The 19,517-nt window shown below is 31.1% G+C and overlaps 1 protein-coding gene across 8 annotated transcripts in view; it reads right to left on the bottom strand.

The window, feature by feature from the left end:
- Positions 1 to 6,393: 6,393 nt before the first annotated feature.
- Positions 6,394 to 19,517, bottom strand: part of LOC132724139 (innexin unc-9-like) — a 160,423-nt gene continuing 147,299 nt past the window's right edge. For all 8 annotated transcript variants that reach the window (XM_060708961.1, XM_060708957.1, XM_060708960.1 and 5 more), the window contains 3 exons: positions 13,665 to 13,823; positions 12,184 to 12,909; positions 6,394 to 11,825 (listed from right to left, as the gene is read on the bottom strand). In XM_060708961.1, coding sequence (XP_060564944.1) covers positions 11,489 to 11,825; positions 12,184 to 12,909; positions 13,665 to 13,822 — 1,221 coding nt within the window. In that variant the 5' untranslated portion in view covers position 13,823 and the 3' untranslated portion in view covers positions 6,394 to 11,488. The remainder of the gene's footprint in view (positions 11,826 to 12,183; positions 12,910 to 13,664; positions 13,824 to 19,517) is intronic.

Genomic DNA, 19,517 nt, shown 5'->3' with positions numbered 1-19,517 from the left:
GTAAGTTCCAAAGAAGAAAGAAAATACAGTGAGGATTCAGAAGATTTTGTTGTCACTGAAAATGAATGTTACGAGCCTCCGGAACTTTGGAGTAACGATGACGTCAGGCATAGCTTTGGAACAAATGCATCCCAGAATGACGTAACAAGTGCGGTTGAGATAGAAAGCATATATTATGAACCACCAGTTGAGAATGAAGAAGACGACGCTAGCAGACGCGCTGAATTGAAGAGACAAGAAAGCGAAATGACTAATGAGTCAATTTATGAAAATTGTGAAGCTAAACGAGGTACAATTAAAACAGCAAACCAACAGCAATGTGATGACCAAGATGACTATTATGAAATCCCCGATAACCGCCAAGTTGTTGATGCACCTGAAACAGACTCAAACAATGAAACTGACACTCCAAACGTGACGCAGGTCAGAATGAGAAACGGAAGTATTGTAACCATAGATGAACGTTTCCCTCATCTCTCTAAAGAAGATCTAGACAGTGATCATACTTATGTTAATGAAAAAGTGAACAGTGACGCTAGAGATTATTATGTGACACCAAAATATACATATGGAACAGCGGTTACAAAGAAGAAAGTACATGGCAAAGAGCACATTTATGACATTCCAAAATTTGACAAGTAGTTTTAATTTCATACATTACTTTTGATAAAAAAACACGAGTCGTAAATTGACCTTTATATGGAATATACTATGCTTGAATATTGGTAAAAAGTTACGAAGTTTCTAAATATGCTAAATTACTGGATACGTAAAGATACAGTTATATATATATCCATTAGGTGACCATTTATGGTATCTGTGGATACATGGGCAATAAATGGTACATTGTATATGTTAATATTAGTACACACCGTTCATTGTTCTTTTGCAAGTGCTACATTATAATTATTATGATATCGCATGGTGAGTGTTACATCAGTTTTATATGACTTAAACATATATCGTTTTCGTAATTGACACATTATAGTACAGTGACGTATATTGAATATCCTTGACTATTTGATGTGTTAATTTAATTGTTTATTTTTTTCTTTATTGTTAAGTTTATATAATTATAAATGTACATATATGCTAGATATTTTTAAAATAAAGTTGATGATTATACTGTTTTCCCTACAAATTAAATACATTATAAATACATGTATATTACACAATATATTAGGAGGATTTGTGGAAACATGCACAGAGAAACAAGTCGTCATTATAATCCAACTAAAAAAAGCATGAATAAAACTGTTCTTTCTAGATAATAGTTTCAAAGATTTACTGCATATATCAAACTTCTGGTTCTAAATAAAACCAATATTGATAAAAAAACATACTAATTGTGAGGCTTTCTAGGTTTGTTTATAAACAGAGCGTCTTATTAAAACAACACTCATTATTCTAGAGTTGCTTAATTTATGAGCAAGCGCAAAAACTTGGTAACGAAAAAAATATCACATACATTAAACATATAGATTTTACATGCTGTAAATCAAAATTATAATTGTAAGACGGAGACAATAGTACAATATTTTAACTGCTGTTTTATAATAATTAAATTTGGCAAAAATATATTTGTACATAAACTATGTATATATAATTTGTCAATCTGGACGGATTGCGTGATAATGTGTGTGAAAATGAATATATATAAATTGCTAAACTCGCAGACATTGGTAATGTTCATCATACCCCGTTGCTGAAATCAGCTGCGTGGTTTTAGCCATAAAGTTAGTATATATAGTAAGGATGTTAGATAGATAATAATTTAGTCAGACTAAACAATTACAAATGTATGACAATTTACCCAGATTTATTTTTATGTAAAAATTCCCTCTTGGAAACATTAATCACAACAAAATTACATGAAAATTGCAGACGCTGTTTGATTGAGTCTGTACATGTGGGATAATAAAAAAGTGCTACATTCCTCATGCCCACTAGCACCGGCTTGAGTTGTACTTAAAAGTGTTGGATACAAAGCCATGTTACTTCCTAAAGACTAAATCTAACTTTGTATTTCATTTGTAAATATGTCAATAAACAACAAATATGGTATATACTAAATATATATATCATTTTGTGTGTGTAAGATCTATTAATAACATTTTTTTCTCTCAAATATTTATAAATCCATAATATAGAGAAATCTGTCATGACATGTATGCTTTTAAGTGCTAAGCATAGCATATTTAGCAAAATATTATACATGAAGGGGAGACAACAATAGCATACAGTATATTAAATTAAATTTTGCAGTAGTATGCCCTGTAATGGTAGGTAAATTAATAGAACAGATAATAGAAATATTATTTTTTTTACTAATTTCATGTATAAAGAACTGTATTATTTGACACTTGAAAATTATAAGAGTAAAAAACATCAGGTGCCTTATTGGTTTCGTTGTCCATGTTTAAATTGACACAGGTCTTACAATTAATCACTTGTTATTTTAAGTAGCATGCATGCCAACTGATTCATGATAATTTTCATGAAAATTTTGAAAATAAATTTAAAAGTAAGATAATGTGAAATGAACAAAGAAGGTAATTTACACAGTGCAAAAATAGCCCTTACTGCGTTGGTCACGCATTAGAAATATGGTAAAAAATATGGCAAAATAATAATAATATGTAAATCATTACTTAAAATGTGAATATTTTTAATTTTTCTAAAAATCTTAGTACATTTTTGCTCAAAGTTGAATTAAGTGATTTTTTTTGGCTCATTTGGAGGCATGCAGCTTTAATGAAATGTTCAAATTAATGGCGAAAATTTAAAACTATTAAAACAATAAAACTGCTGTTAGCTTAAATTACAAATGTTAGGACCTGCACATTGGTTAAAGCTCATACCATTTTACAATTGTCCTGTGCAATGTTTTAAATATTTTAATCAGAATTACTTATTTATAATATTGTCAGAATGTAACAGAATGTATACTGTTGAATCTCTCTTCAAATACCAAATCGAAACATTGTTTGAAAACATATAGACTTTTACTTTTTTGCTGCGAAAACAGACAGTCCGTTTATTGCGATTGGGGTATAGCTTCTATAAATTTTCTACAGACTGAGGTTACTTCTATAATGTTTTGGTTGAAAATTACCGGGATTCCGGTACGCCTAGGATCGTATGAAACATAAAGGGAAAGAATAAACTGCTTTTAGTTTGAGATTCGTCGCAAGTTGGCGAAATGTGCCGAAGATTCACGAATTCAATCTCGGCTTGCTTCGTTTATGTTTTGAAATATAAACTCATTAATTGATTCTTTCTTCTCCTTCTCAAACGATGATGATATATAGATTATATAATGTTGTAGGAGTAGAAAAATAAACCAGAAGCAAGATGTCGCCAAAATCGTTGATAATGTGTGTCGCACATTAACAGACATAATGAAATACAAAAGATGTGTTGTACAAACGATTTGCAAAATACAAAAATAAAATGATGAATCCATAATAATTATATTGTGAATTAGGTCGTTTAATAATAAAAACTCAAAATTCTTAGTAAAATCAAAACAAGATTTTATAGCTAGTGATAAATTTTGTTCCCTGAACTTGCACATTTATCAACATCAATCCATAAATAAAGACAGTCAGAGCAAAGGTTTCAAATCTATTTTGCTAAGTGACTTTAGCCTAAATACTATTTCCTCCACTCAAAGTTACAGGGCAGCTAATGATATTTACCTACAAAATATAAAAGACATAAAGCAAAAGTATAAAAATATATTGCAAGCAAGCAAAAGTATAAAAATATATTGCAAGCAAGCAAAAGTGCAAGCATTAGTGACCTTGACTCATACAAATCTCAACAAATATGAAAGACACCGGTCAATGTTAAAAAAGGCTATATAAGCAAAAGTGTAATAAGCATTTTTAAATAATGATAAAAAACAAGAGGGTCATGATGGCCCTTATATCGCTCACCTGATTATTATGACTTAATTCATTGTTAATTATGAATGAAAAGAAGATAATGTTTTAATCTTAAACTGATATCACAACATACATATCTGCACCTTTAAACAAAATTGTTCCATATTTGTGCTCTGTAAACTCCCCAGTATTGCTGATGTTGCTGACTGTCCAATGCGGCCTTCCTTAGATCATCAGATATATGGCTTGTTTATTGCTACATGCTAATTGTGAAAACCCTTTTTTGTATCCCTTCTTGTTTTTGTCATCCACGGTAAGTATCACCCATTTCCTCTAGTGTTTTTGCCCCTCCCTTTCTCTTACCCATTCCGATATATCCTTATTTCTTTTTTGGCTTTTTTATTAATTGTCTTCTAAAATATTCCTTGTCGGGTTCTATGATTTCCAATGTTGAATTATTTGGAATTACTACCCGCCCGTGCTTTGCCCCCTCCTGAACTTGTTTGATGTCATGTTAGGCCCCTAGCCAGTCGTCCGGTGTTGCTGGGTGTGATAATGGGGATGCGTTCATTGAGTGCCGCCCTTCCTTGTTTTTTTTCCATGTATTATTTTACTTTTTAAAATATAAGAACAAAGGCCAACAAGGGACACCAACTTTTACGAAACTCATCCCTTAGATATTCAGAAGCAACGACACCCAATTGGGCACCGACGAAGCAAGACAGAAGACGATCAAAGTTTTAAACTGCCCATCATAGTCTTTTAAAGACGTCTGCGCGACATTTTCCTCTAGTCAGCACAAGGCGTTCCGAGAATAAGTCAATATAACTCCCAAGATTTTTAAAAAGACTACAGCATGTTTCTGCAGATTTCTGTTTACTGAGTAGTGCTACTTGTTGACTCAGAAATAAAGATTCAAGATCGTATTTTAAATTGTTGCTTTGATCATTCATCATTTGTACTTCGTTATGGGGAATAGTTTTTCTCTTTTATATCGAAAAAAATATATAACATTAGCCCAATTGTTATTACAAGATTACCATTTCAATGTACATAGTCAGTTGATCACTCAATTCAACATTTATACCATTTGCCATATGCTTGTATTTATTAGACCAATACCTGGTCCTGCTTATCAGAGGTTCCTGTCCTCTTAACACGGAACTCGGATATTTCAAATGTTAAATGTAGACAAATCAGCTCCAACATTGTTAGCGTTACAGAGCGACAAAGTCAAATCTAGGCAACTGTCGTAATTTTTTACATTGCTGCCATTTATCTTAATTACATGATTGTTCAATAGTTAATTAATCTGTATGCTAAGTAATGCAAAAGTTCAAATGTTACAAGGTAAAAAATCGAAGCTGACGCCTGACGTTCTTCTGAAGTTAAGCTGTCTCCTCCGATTCGAGCATTTTGTAAGTTTGCCCAAGGCTATTGTTGTCATTGCTTCCAAGAAATCTGCCTTTTTGAAGATTTTTAAACATGCAACAGCAGGTGTCAAGTGCTATGTGGCAGATGTTATAATATTGCTAACTCTTTATTTAAGTGTTGTTATATATTTTCTGGTCGTACGGAATCATTTATTCCAATACATTTAGTGTTGAGGGTAGAATACCGAGGATGATCCGCAAGGAAAGGTGCTTTTGCAACGGGCAGGAGATATCTCTCATCAAATCCACCAATGAAAGGAATGTCTACGAACGCAACATATATCAATATCCAGCAACACAGGACCACCAGAAAAGGGAACAACAGGACTCGGTCTGCAAACCGAATCAGTAATTCTCACCTTTAAAGCTCATCTGAGGAAAATAAGTACTCGTAAAGGTCCAAAACGGAAAAATTGAAAATGTTGCAGACTCGGTTTGATGAGTCAGTTCTCAAGTGCAAATGACCGTCCACGCCCCCTAGCACCGGCTTAAGCAAAATACAACATTTAAACATGAAATGGCAAAATTTTGAATTTAGAAACATCCGCAGATGTGTTCAAACGGCGTAAACCTTGTAATGGGCTATATTATTATAGTGTTTGGTGCGGTATGACCAGTAATGTATCAGTTCGCCGTTAAACCCAAACAATAAAACAAGCATACAAGGTCACAGTGACATTTGATTCGAAATCTTTCGGAGTTCTGCCAGTCAAAGGTTTAATAAAGTTTATTATTTATTACTTATGATAAAATACAAACTTATCAATATAACACTTGACCTTTGTGAAATATGTATAACAAAGTAAATATGCCACTGTGAAAGGCAAATTTAGTGAGAGACATATCTACTTGAATTGTACGTGCTTTGTTGAATGATATGATATTACACGTAATTAAGTTAATAAAACACTTTTGTGATTTATATAACGACGCATCTGAATTTCAAACAGCGCAAAGCCCCACATTTGAAATATACTTCGGCGTCAAATTTTCAGAATTTGCTACCGTTGGTTTCATGTTATCTTTTTTTATCTAATTATAAGGACAACAACAACAACAACTAGAGCCAATGTAATTGATATCCCATTTTATTCCATTACTCGGCAACATTTGTAATATAATCGTGATGGTAGACTGTATACAATTATATACAACAATAAATAAATACTTCAGATTTTTGGCATATACTATGAATGATATACAAGTGTAGTGATGTACACTCTGGTGAAATCATCTTTTATACAGGCAACACATTCACAAAATCACATTTCGTTTTTTAAAATGGAATAAATATCTGACATATATGTGTGAAATGGGGGAAAAAGGATTTGGGGGACAAACAGTAATAGTAATAAAACAAATCATAGCAGAAACAGATTAAACAAATTGCGAACAATTTCAAATATAAGTAAGCTAATAAGCGATACAAAAATGGGACTTCTTTAGAATTTAAAAAAAAGTTATAAATAAATAAATAATATTAACATCAACTAAAAGTGAAATAATATCCGTCAATAAAGAGACAAAAAATTTTTAATAAACATTTTGGTGATACAAATAATACTAACTTCATGTATCTGAACAGGATGTGCTTAGAGCATTGTGAATACTGTTACTGAAAAATATGATACAGAATAACATGTAAAACTTGTAGGTGAAGTACATATAACATATCTGTGTACATGTTGTATATTACATTTGTATAAACAAATCATATGTGATCTTTCAATATGCTCTTTGACGATTACAACCCTATCTAAAAACTTATATTTAGGTCAAAGCGGTGTGGGCGGCTCCATATTATCAAACTGTACTATAATATTCAAGGTTAAGGTTTTGACGAATAACATATTAAATAAGGGGTACTCAATCTAAATAAGTACATTATCATTTAATATTTACATCAGTTTTAAGTGTCCGTGCAACGGAAACAATGTTAAATCTATTTTAGACTTGTAATATCCGATTAAAAGGTAAAGCTAAGAACAACAGTAAAACAACCCTTGTCTACAAGGTTTTATAAATTTATAACTTTTAAGCTTGGACCAAATTTTGAAAATCTGTTAACAAGTCCCCTGCGAGTTTTCATAGCAACTAGAACAAATAACACATTGCACTACCCGAGTAAATACAAATTGTAACAAGACAAATAGTAAAAGACAAAAATAACGGTTAGAATAAATATATTTTTTATATTTGAAAATGTCAGACAAAATAAGAAAGAAAAGAAAATGTTTTTACTATATACATGTACATAAAAGTACTAAAACATGACCATTAAAAAGTTTGGGAAATAAACACTTTCATCTGTATAGGCCAGATGGAAGGAAGTTTTAAATATTGCACATCGCTAGGTATGTTCATTTTGTAATATTGCACAATTATGTATATATTTTAATCTTAATTGGGATTCAATTCAACAACAATAAAGTGTTTAAACTATAATTGAAATTTAACGCTTATTTTGTCAAATTTCGAAGTTCAGTGAACTTGGCTTGGTTTACCTTCATACGGATGGTAATATACATGTACATTAAATGAAAACACCGTACACGAGTTTGAAAATTGATTTTTAAATAATGTAAAATTTTAATCATTAAGAGAAAGTTTGCTTAATATTCGATATTCGCTCTCTGGAAAGTAAAATGTAGAAATTTCTTGTAAAAAAAACTATGAAATTATTCCATTATGTATTACGATTCAAACATGTACAACACGTGTATAAAGTGTAAAGTCTGGTAATAAGGAATTAATAATATCCACTGTTGTTTCAGTTAAATCTGGTCTGTTAAGTTTTTACTCAATTGTAAATAACCCATTTGTTCAATAAAAATTATAAAGTTTTAACCAAGAATATTTGACACTTATGGGGAAGTTTTTCTTATATGACTTTTGTAATTTTATTTATAATAAAACACTATCAAAATCGTTTATAATAACAAAACAACATGATTATGCAATCATATATATATTTTACAGTCGGATTCAAAGGTAAGTGTTAATACTAATAACAATTCACGAGATCAAACATGAAGTTCACGAAAATGATGAGTGTCGAAATAACAAACGTGCAAAGGTAAAATGTGAAAAAGTCAGAATGACATACCAAATAACCCAATTAGTTTAAAAAAACACTGTTGAACAGTCTATTTTTTGTTAATATATCAAATCTGAAGTTTGAAATTACCCTTAGCTTTGTCAATTTAACTATCAAAATTCCCCACTTTGTCAATTTGACTATTGAAATTCTCCTGTTTGTCAATTTAGCTATAAAATTCCCCATTTTGTCAATTTAAAAATTAAAATTCCCCATTTTGTCAATTCGACTATTAAAATTTCCCATTTTGTCAATTTAACTATCAAAATTCCCCACTTTGTCAATTTAACTATTAACTTTTTCCACTTTGTCAATTTAACTATTAAAATTCCCCAATTTGTCAATTTAACTATTAAATTTCCCAATTTGTAAATTTGATTGTTAAAATTCCCCATTCAGATTTGTCAAAGTAAGCGTATTAATTTAGAATAAAAAATGTTCATGTTAACGCACTCAACAATAAAAAGATCAATAAAATGTTTAATATCACTATGTGAAGTTTTAAAATTCTAAAATATAATAATGCTAATCACAAATTCATAAAACAAACAAGGTTTAAAATGACAAAAACAAATACATTAAAATATATAAGTAAAATATAGACATCTATAATGTTTCAAACATCATAAAATTGTAAACTCTTAATTCAAACAAAACAGAACAATTGTCAAACAAACGAAAACACGTCATTCTTAAAACAAACAATGATTAATTTAGCCTTTGGATTTTGGCACCGTTGTGTGATATAGGCACATTGTATAATGAACATAGTGGCATATGCACTTACGTTAAGACAATATGAATATATACTTAAATGATTGTAAATTTTAATGGAAAAAAGAACAAAAAAAAAAAAAAAAAAAAAAAAAGAAACAAACAAAAATGTCTTATTATTTTTATATAATTTCTTACCAGAATTTAAGTTCCTACGTCTAATCGGACAAAAAAGGACTCTCTAATTGAAAAATTTGTTTCTGGAAATGTTGTCAAAGATAAATGATGTAAAACTAAAACTATTTCAAAGTAATTAAATGTGTAGAATGCACTTTATAGATATATGCATATCTTTCTAGTGTAAACATGCATATGTGTACAATTTGTGCATAGTTCAACTACGGTAATTAAAAAATGATGCTATGTGATAAATCGATAAAATGTAATGAAAGGCATATTGAGTTTCGTGTGTAAACAGCTTTGCTGCGTTTTATCTCCACACATATACATGTTCTGTAAATTTATGCCTTATAAACAATAACCATCTAAATTTTGAATTAAATATATGGGCTTAAAATGATGCATGAATTGAAATATCCGACGATTCGACGCAAAAAAGTGATGACTCGTCCGATATTCAAATGAGAGGTGTCAAAGAAATTGTCGCAAAGTGCATGTGACAACTTATAAAGTGATTATAATTATGTTTAAAATGACGTAATAGGGAACCGACGAAGACCAATCAGCGTCACTTTTCTTTTGTCGGTGTCATCTGCCTTTTTCCTACACAACAGTTCCTCCCATAAAAATCAACATTGTACTTACAAATAGACTGTTAATATAAAAACAAAGATCATTTGTGTAATAATACAGTGAATAGTTGTCTTGAATCTATCACAAATACTGGTGTAAAAATCAAACAAGATTTGTAGCAATCAGATCAACACATGAGAACTGACGGCGCATCTGTTCAAGTAAATGTGGAAAAAGATAAGTATCTGTTAGAATACAGTCTACAAAACTGGAAGATATGTGTACTTGATTTGTTGCGCTTATCTTAAACATATTTAATTAGGAAATTGTTAATGTGTTTATAAATCAATAAAATATGTATAAACAGGTACACCTCTTGTTTTGTTTAACTATAAGATTTTGATCAATATGTAATTCTACAGTAATTAAAGTTTTGCATAGAAATATGGTGCAATGTTATTCTCCTTGTTTGTGCTTGAACTGACATGCACGTGCTAAAATCTGACGTGCACTTGGTTAATTATCTCGTAGTCGTGCTAAAATCTGACGTACACGTGTTTACACTTTGAACGTTTTCACTTCGTAACTGGACAAAGACATATATTAGGCTCAAAATGAGTGAAATGTTTTTGACAGTTGATGGTATTCTACAAAACATGCACTTTTATTTACAGAGATTAATAAGTGAAATTGAATGGATAACTTTTATAACTGATTTTATATTATTTCAATAAATGATGTCACGTGATATTGAAACATGTTAACATATTGTTACAATTTTGATTTCTGCGCTATACTTATATTTATAAATATATTTGGTCTGAACAATTCATTGTCTTAGAACACTTTAGTGATTTTGAAGCGTAAATAAAAGTCAAGCCTGGAACCATAACGTATATTGTAAATGGGAACCATTGTATATGTTGTAATTTTAACTAAATGTTTTCTAGTTACCGTTATAACATAACACATTTTCTGTAAATAAGTGTAACTTGCTAATTTCTTTATTCATTCAACACAAGTTTGGATATTTAATCTTACGTTTTAGCTTGGTAATAGAAAATTGAAACAGTAAGTAAATGAAAGACCTTGACCATTCTTCGCATCAGCTAATAACGTCAAGATTTATAAAATCTAAGTTTTGTGGCCGAGACTACAGTCCAGTTTGTAACTAGGTTGCTTCAGTGCCTGTCAAGGTGGAAATGCCAGGCAGATCTCATTACTAGTAACCTCTGTTAAGGAATGCTGGGACTCGGGCGCTTTATATCGATGTTTCAATATGTAATACTAATTCAACCTTGACTTCAGTAACTTTTGTTTGATATGCCGTAAGACATCTCTGATCTGTTTTATCATTCACACACAGCTCAATACTCTGTCTGTAAGGCATGTTATTTCTGCGAGATGGACACCATATGACTCTGACTTAGTAATAAATACAAGAACTCAGAGAAAAAGGTCAGTCATACTTTAGTCTTCCGATAACTTGTGTGTCTGTCATGTATTCTTCACGCTGTTCCATCCGAACCTCTGGAATTTTGCAATCAACCGGAAGTAACTAACCGGAAGAAGATGTCGTACTGGAAGCTGATTTCCTATAGTCAGACGTCCTCTGCAGCCTCGTCAAACTCATTTCCTAGAGAGTTATTTCTTATCTGCGCAGCCTTTTTAGTTCTATACATATCCCATAATCCTGCTAAAATTTCTGCTACGACTATGTCACTAGAATTTTTACCAACAAGTCTTAAAGTAAAAACACCATCGTGTCTCAGATATTCCATTGTGAATCTATTGGCAAGTTTCTTTTCCGGACCGGATCCTATACGGTCCATAACGCGCAGGAATTTGCGCACATATTGCATCCGGGCAGTTGGAAAGACAGTGTACCAAATCCAATTGGCTAGACTGTAACACGACATTATGGAACAGAAGACAAACCTGTAAGAGAAAATAAAGTAACTGTAATAAATTAATGAATATTTAGTTAAGCTTGTCCAATTTAAATAGAGCATGGTATCAATCGTTACTTTTGGTTCGAATCCCATCAAAAATTTTGATATGTCCATGTCTATCCAATTCGAAGCTTGCAGAAGGTCAGTGGTTTGATCAAAGGCATGTGCTAGAAATATTACGCACAGTAATATCTGGAGTGTTCTTCATGTAAAGTCGCCTTATGAACTCAATATTTACGACATGATTTTGAAACAAAAACCAAATATTAAAGAGATGTTACAAATTTTATGTTAGTCTTAGCTATTGTTTTATATTAAACGTAAAAAAAACTATATTTACATACCAAAACCATAGAAAAATGTATATCTTTTCTGAGAACAAGTTTATAGGAAGAACACATTGTACGGTATATCTATGTAGATTGTTGAACTGCCTGATTTGAAAATCACAGAGTGTCACACGTGGAAATCTATGACTTGCTGTCCAGTCTTCCTTCCCATTTATCAAGTCTTCCAGTACTTGAAATCCAAATAAATTAAATTCTTGGCCTAAAAATTCATTGAGCAAAAATAACTGGCCTATGGCATTTGATATATACAATATTTTGGTAAGAAAATATACTCCGACTAAATAGTTCCCATATCTCTTTCCACATAATATGGATAACTTTGCAGAAAGAAAATGGCGAAGGGATACACAACACGTGGATCTACTTTCTCTTTGATTGTCTAAGCAGCGGTCTAAATGCCGCACCACATACTTAATAGTCCGGATTCTATTTTCCGGAGATTCATACTGTGCATCGCTAGCAAGGGAGACAATTCTGTCAACGTTTATTCCGGACTGTCCATTCAACAACCTCCAAATTATGCACGGCAAGTAAAAAAGAAGTGCTTGTACAAGTAACATCACAGGTATCCATTGATAATAGTTCAGTTCTTTTCCTTCTTTTTCGTGAACATTTAAAGGAATAGGGTCCTCTATATGTACATAGTATGTGTTTGAGATCCAGCATATGTTGTTCGCATAGTCCACATGTGTTCCCGGAAACTCGGCCGGACACCAGCATCTGTAAAATACACACATATGTTTATATTTTGTTTTATTGCAAGGAAAGAGTTAAGCCTACATAAAGTATTTATATATTTCAAGCTTCTTTTGAAAATTTTAACTACAGCGTGTAAGTGATATTTTATCGTCACTGAAGATGTTTATAAATCTAATGGCAAGCTAATTATAAATTTAAAATTCTTGTAAAGTGCTTCTTATTTGAAGGAACATAACTAGGAACCATTTTGTACCGTGTTGGCAACGCAGGGACACTGTATTTCCTAATAAGCATTAAATACAAGGAGATATAGCAAATTGTATTCAATGTTTAACACCAAATATCGCCTTCATGTATAGTACATTATTTATATAGTTCGCCATTACATAGTATAAGAATTGAGCATCACATATTTTCATATTGAAGCTAACCTTTTTGTGTTTCAATCATGTTTCACATTGAAATTTGTATATCACACTAGCTTACAAGAAATTTGGCAAAACAAATATGTTTAAACATAAATCAAGACGATCATGCAATTTCGGACCTCAAATTGATGAAAGCGATAATCTTTGGACTAAAGTGTTTGGCACCATTACCAATTAGTCCAAGAAAACAATTAGTGACTTCTGCTCCTTTCCACATCCAGCTAAAACACGCTTAAGCTTAACGAGTTATCAACTGACATAATTTATCAACATTTTGTGTACAAACTGTTATACCCCTTTAATGGGGAAATTGATATTTTACTCTATTGTAGCAATGCATGAACGTACCTTATAGGATCGCCGACGTATTGTCTAGCACTGACGACGACTGTGAAGATGATAAGGACACCTGTCGTGTAAAGATGATTCAAACGGTCTACAAGATCGTCATCATTACGGACTTTGACGTTAGCTACCCGTCCTACAGACCCAATAATACTGTCCATCCTGAAATATAAACACAAGCATATTTAAAACCAGTGTAGTAATTTAATGCTAGCTACACGTCTTACAAACCAAATATTACTGTCCATCCTGAAATATAAATACAAACACAAATGAACACAACGTAGTAATTTAACGCTAGCTACCCATCTTACAAACCAAATATTACTGTTCATTCTGAAATATAAAACAAGCACACTCAAAATCCACGTAATAATTTAACGTTAGCATCCTGTCCTGCAAACTAAATATTAATGTTTATCCTGAAATATAAATACAAGCACACTTGAGATTGTACACGTAGAAATTTAAAGTTAGCTTAGAGTCCTACAAACACAATATTACTGTCCATTCTGAAATATAAATACAAGCACACTAAAAATCAACGAAGTAGGTTACAGTCCTACAAAAACAAATACTACTGTTCATTCTGAAATATAAATACATGCAAGATTAATATTAACTTTATTTAATTTGTACGTTAGCTACCCGGGTCATTATAATTATAAACAGATATTACTCTTTGTGGATAATGCTGACTTTTACAAAATACATTTGTTTAATATACAAGTAAATAGTATTCATATTTTTAAAGTATTGTCTGAAATGTTCTTTCAGTTAAAAAAACCCTCTTTAGTATGAAAATCACTTTGATCTTTATTTTAGATTGTTCAAATTTACCACAAAACAAGATAACTGTATAATTGAAGTGCACAAATGTTAGTTGCGTGTATCTTAATATTGTGGTTCCTGTGTTTTGTCCAAATAAATATTGATTGTGCAGTTATCCCAGCTATAAAATAAGCCCCAGATAAATCAAAGTTGTGTATGTAGAAGTTGGTATTGGCATTAAGTGTTTCTATTTGGTCCCTGTAGAATTTCATGTTCATTCTGCTATATATATATACGAAAGCGGCGGACTGTTTTATCAAATTTCGTTATCTACATGTATAAACCAGTCTTGCTTTAATTTGAGTTCATTAACGTCTATGTTAAAATCTTCATTTGCCATAGAATAAGATAATTTATTAGTTTCGCGTCATTCAAATATTAATATATTTAAAATGATTACTGTCCATTATTCATTATTCTTATAATAGATTTATAAATGATATTAAAGCAATGACTTAGAGTTGAAAACTACAATTGTAATGCCATATTAGACATTTCAAATCCGAATTTTCACGTTTTTAGAAAAGACTTCATTTATTCAAAAATATTTCATGCTATTGAATTAAAAATATTTGTCAATATCTGTAATAAAGACACAAATACACGAAAGACACAGACCGGTATTTCCATGAAATCGATAAACCGCCCTCAATGAATGATGTCTCTCGGGCTCAAACCATCTGGCCTATTATTCATATTATCACAAGGACATACTTTGACGGGGTATTAACCTCTAAATATATTAATATACAAATTCATTCTTACATACGTTGTCGTCTATGGTGGGTGTTTATAAAATTCAAATACATTCTAGAAGGTTATTACCCTTATAGAGAAATAGTTCTAACAAAACACCTTTGTTAATCAAATTTATCTCGCATTTTGACAAAATGATTTGTTGTGCAATCTTGTTTAAAGAAAGAAAAAATACTGGTAGCGTATATGCAGAAGTAATTGTTAAGTTTTTTAAGGTAATTTTTTCGATTACAATTTGTATTAACAACATATACAGGAAAAACAGATATTTCTGTATATATATACTATAGACATTATTTTGTTAAATTGAATGTTGCAAAATATATTGTAAGTTGTTTTCTGTTTATATATACATCGAACTAACTTATTCTCATAATAAGTTATTCTCAATTAAAGGTATGAATTATTCACAATACATGTAAATACCACGAGAATACGAGCATGTTACAATATGGTATTCAAGTGGAGTATATTCTAAACAATTAAAGCTTTCTTGAAAAACAATGATTTATATCTTATACAATATGTTCCCATTGTTTTCATTTTAAATCAATAGCGTGTTATGGGGGAGTAAAAATAAGCGGATAGTAGGAAGTAAGTTGCAATATAAAGCCAACACCTTGTGTCACGTGACTTACTTTAACATGCAATATTGCAATATTGTTAGACTGTCACATATATGTAATTGTAATAATGGCTCATAATATTCACCTAATATTGATGATATATTTGTTTATATTCTTTCCAGACCTCTGAGTTCTGAGATCTTTATACTTTTTCCGAAGAATTTCCGTGTGACGACAGGAGAGCTCGAAAATTGATCACTGACTGGTTATATCAAAATAATGTGTCACTTTAAACCGAAGTCATTATTAAAAACGTGAATATAGAATATATATATTCCCTAGAAGATTAAACTATTAAACTATATATTATGTCGTACAGTAAACAAAGTCGTATATCAAAGGTGGTTCATGCAGTTAGGGGTTTTTAAGATGGAAGTATCTCGTGTCAGGTAATACATAAATTGCATATCAGATTTCACCATTCTCCATTAAATGCTATATTATATGACATCCTAGAGAAAATGAAAATAATATATAATCAATAGTAACATGCTGGCAAATAGATGTAATATCCTACAATGAGACAGCGATTTCATATGAAATATGGCCGCATTACATGTGCTTTTACAATAACGATTAGGCTAAAGAAAGTTAAACTTGTGTTAATAAGTTAACATACGTGTTTATAAAACTTTATATGTCTTCAGATTAAATCATGAACTGATATATACATCATGTTCTGATATGTCTTATTTACACTATTTACTTTTATTTATGTGTTTTATTGAGTTATTGCTTATTTATGTTTTTATATGTCTCAACCTCAAGTTTGGTGTTTATATGTCTTTTAGCTTTAAGTATTTTTTTTATGTCTTATTTTAAATAGTGTATTTATATGTCTTCAAGATAAGTTTTGGCTTAAATGCCTTAAGGCAAATCAAATAGTGGATGGAAATAGTCGTCCTGAACTTGACATAATAGTAGAATATTGGGTAAAAAGTCTACGTCTTGACCCGGGAATCATCGACTCGAACCTTTCTGGAATCACGACCCTGTTCCCTCACATGACACTAGTACTAGTAAGCTCCAGAAGGCGGTCTTGTGAGTGGTTCAAATAAACTGTTAATAACACCTTTAAAGTGGATTGGTCCACAACTGGCTCAACTTTTAATAAATATTTCAAAAACTGATTAAAACAAATCATTTGAATATTTTACAAAATATTTCTTGAACAAAAAAATGTTGATTTAGTTCGAAATGATGTTTGCACATTTATATGAAGAAACATGTTCTAGAACCCTTTATTTTCTGCTAATTATTAATATGCAATATTGGATCATGTATCTAACACTGTCCAAAAGCATCCATATTTTATTCTTTCGTAGTTAGTTTTTGATTACGCATGGTACTAAATACTATCATCTTAATTATTAAAGGCATTGCATACTTTCCATTACGGACCAATTCACTTTAACTAAAGATTTTAAATAAGATTTTAATGATGGAGATATTACATAGTACGAGATTTTACATTGATTAGTACACCTAGGTGTGATTTCCAGTATCATGTCTAGGTAAAGAAAATAATACTTTAAATAATTGTGTAATCTTTTCAATCAGAAATGGTAATAGAGAAAATGTAATGAAAATGCTCATAAGACGGAGTTTGTCATTGATCGGCTAGCGTTTAAGCACTTTGATGTTTAAAGATCAAAAGACAGTATCAATATAAAGCCCGCTTTAATAACTTCCAAGACAATTTCATATAACGTGTTTGTTGTCTTACAAATAGAGAAGCTTTGATACAGATCGACGTAAATTTCCAGCATTCTACCATGTTTTCCAACCGTGAAAATCCGGAAACAGATAATGTCTTAATTTTCAGTTAACTAACCTAGTTTAGTAATTTCCAGGAACATTTCAGATAATTTGATGAATGTGTCAATCTCCTACAGCTGCTTCATTTTTTAAAGATATTGTTTTCTTTTATATCTTGAACTTATTTATTGTTACTACACTACATTTACGTTCTAATTTTAAACCGTTCATTTGGCATCATTTATTGGTCTGATCTTCGAAAGAGTAAAATTTTGAAACCAAAAGATATAAAAGAATTATTTCGCGAAAAAGAAAGAGACAACATTTTCTTCGAGTTAGTCAATAAATACCAATTCAATTGAACAGTATACAAATTAGTAATCAAAACATGTGGTGTGTTTTTCATTTAAAGCAGCAGCAGAAACAACAACAACAACAATAACAACGATAGCAGCAAAGTCACCCTCAACAATAATATGCATTGCTGATAGAAGTAATATTCATTATATTGTTTAGAACAAATATATCAAATACAAACATTTTACCTCGGAAAATGGAACAGTAAAAATGTTACTTAGTTACTGATTAATATTCAGACAAAACATATTTTATAGATAGTGGTATAAATCATAATTATTAATTAATTATGTATCATTCGTATATATATTATATATGTGACGAAATGAAGAAAATATCATTTCTAAGAAACCACAATTTAATAATTGAATGACAGTTTTTCCTCTTTCTATCAGTATTATATTTTTGTACCATTAATATATTTCTTAACAATGTTTCCAAGAAAATGAAATTTTACGACTTAAAAATCTATTTAATTTCCTTTTAAAGTATAAAACCAGACGTAATAAAAATTGGTTTGATAAGTTTATAATAATCTGAATATCACCCTGGAAACCGCAGATATACATTACAAATATATGAGCCGCGTCATGACAAAACCAACATAGTGCGTTTGCGACCAGCATGGATCCAGACCAGCCTGCGCATCCGCGCAGTCTGATCAGGATCCATACTGTTCGCTATCACTTTCTCTAGTTGTTATAGGGTTTGTAAGCGAACAGCATGGATCCTGATCAGACTGCGCGGATGCGCAGGCTGGTCTGGATCCATGCTGGTCGCAAACGCACTATGTTGGTTTTGTCATGGCGCGGCTCATATAAACTTAACCACGATGTTACAACAGAAAGTATAAATAAATTGGAACGCCATTTTACAAAGATAATGTAATAAACATTGGTTGAATTATTTTATAGTTATAATAGTTATGTATCCTATTATTTTATTGAGCCGTCTTAAATTTCTTCCACCAAATATAACTGGGAATTAAAAAACAACACAAGTATTCATTGACTAGAAATATTGATTATCGTGTGATTTCAGAACAATTTTAAATGGTCCTTGCAAAGAAACAAAATTCGGCTATCAAACATGCGTTCCAACGGCTTAATTGAAAAAAATAATCACATTTATGTATAAGTCATATTTCACCATTCTACCAGAGCATTTCTCTAAACCGCTTAAACGGCGCCTCGTAGAGTAATCACTATTATTATATTCGTATGCAATTTTTCCCCAACGTTTATTCGTGCATTGATATTTCGTGCTGCTCTCGTGCATTGATATTTCGTGCTTCTCTCGTGCATTACAGCATTTCAATATCGTTAGTATAATTTTTTTTTGAAATAAACACAAGCGGTTGAATTGTTTATAGATGGAAGAGTTTTATACACTAAAAGCCGTTATTTCAGACATAATCATACATTCCATATGTTAAGATGCTGATTGGCCGCACTGGCATTAACTTGAACAACTGTTCTGATCTCTCTTTCTCATTATTATAATACATTCTTCGCTTTCAGGCCAAACA

The sequence above is a fragment of the Ruditapes philippinarum genome, unplaced genomic scaffold (assembly GCF_026571515.1).
Source record: "Ruditapes philippinarum isolate M1 unplaced genomic scaffold, ASM2657151v2 ctg674_1_1_1_1, whole genome shotgun sequence".
Taxonomy (NCBI): domain Eukaryota; kingdom Metazoa; phylum Mollusca; class Bivalvia; order Venerida; family Veneridae; genus Ruditapes; species Ruditapes philippinarum.
The sequence above is the reverse complement of the archived record's forward strand: the minus strand, read 5'-3'. Positions and strand labels throughout refer to the sequence as shown.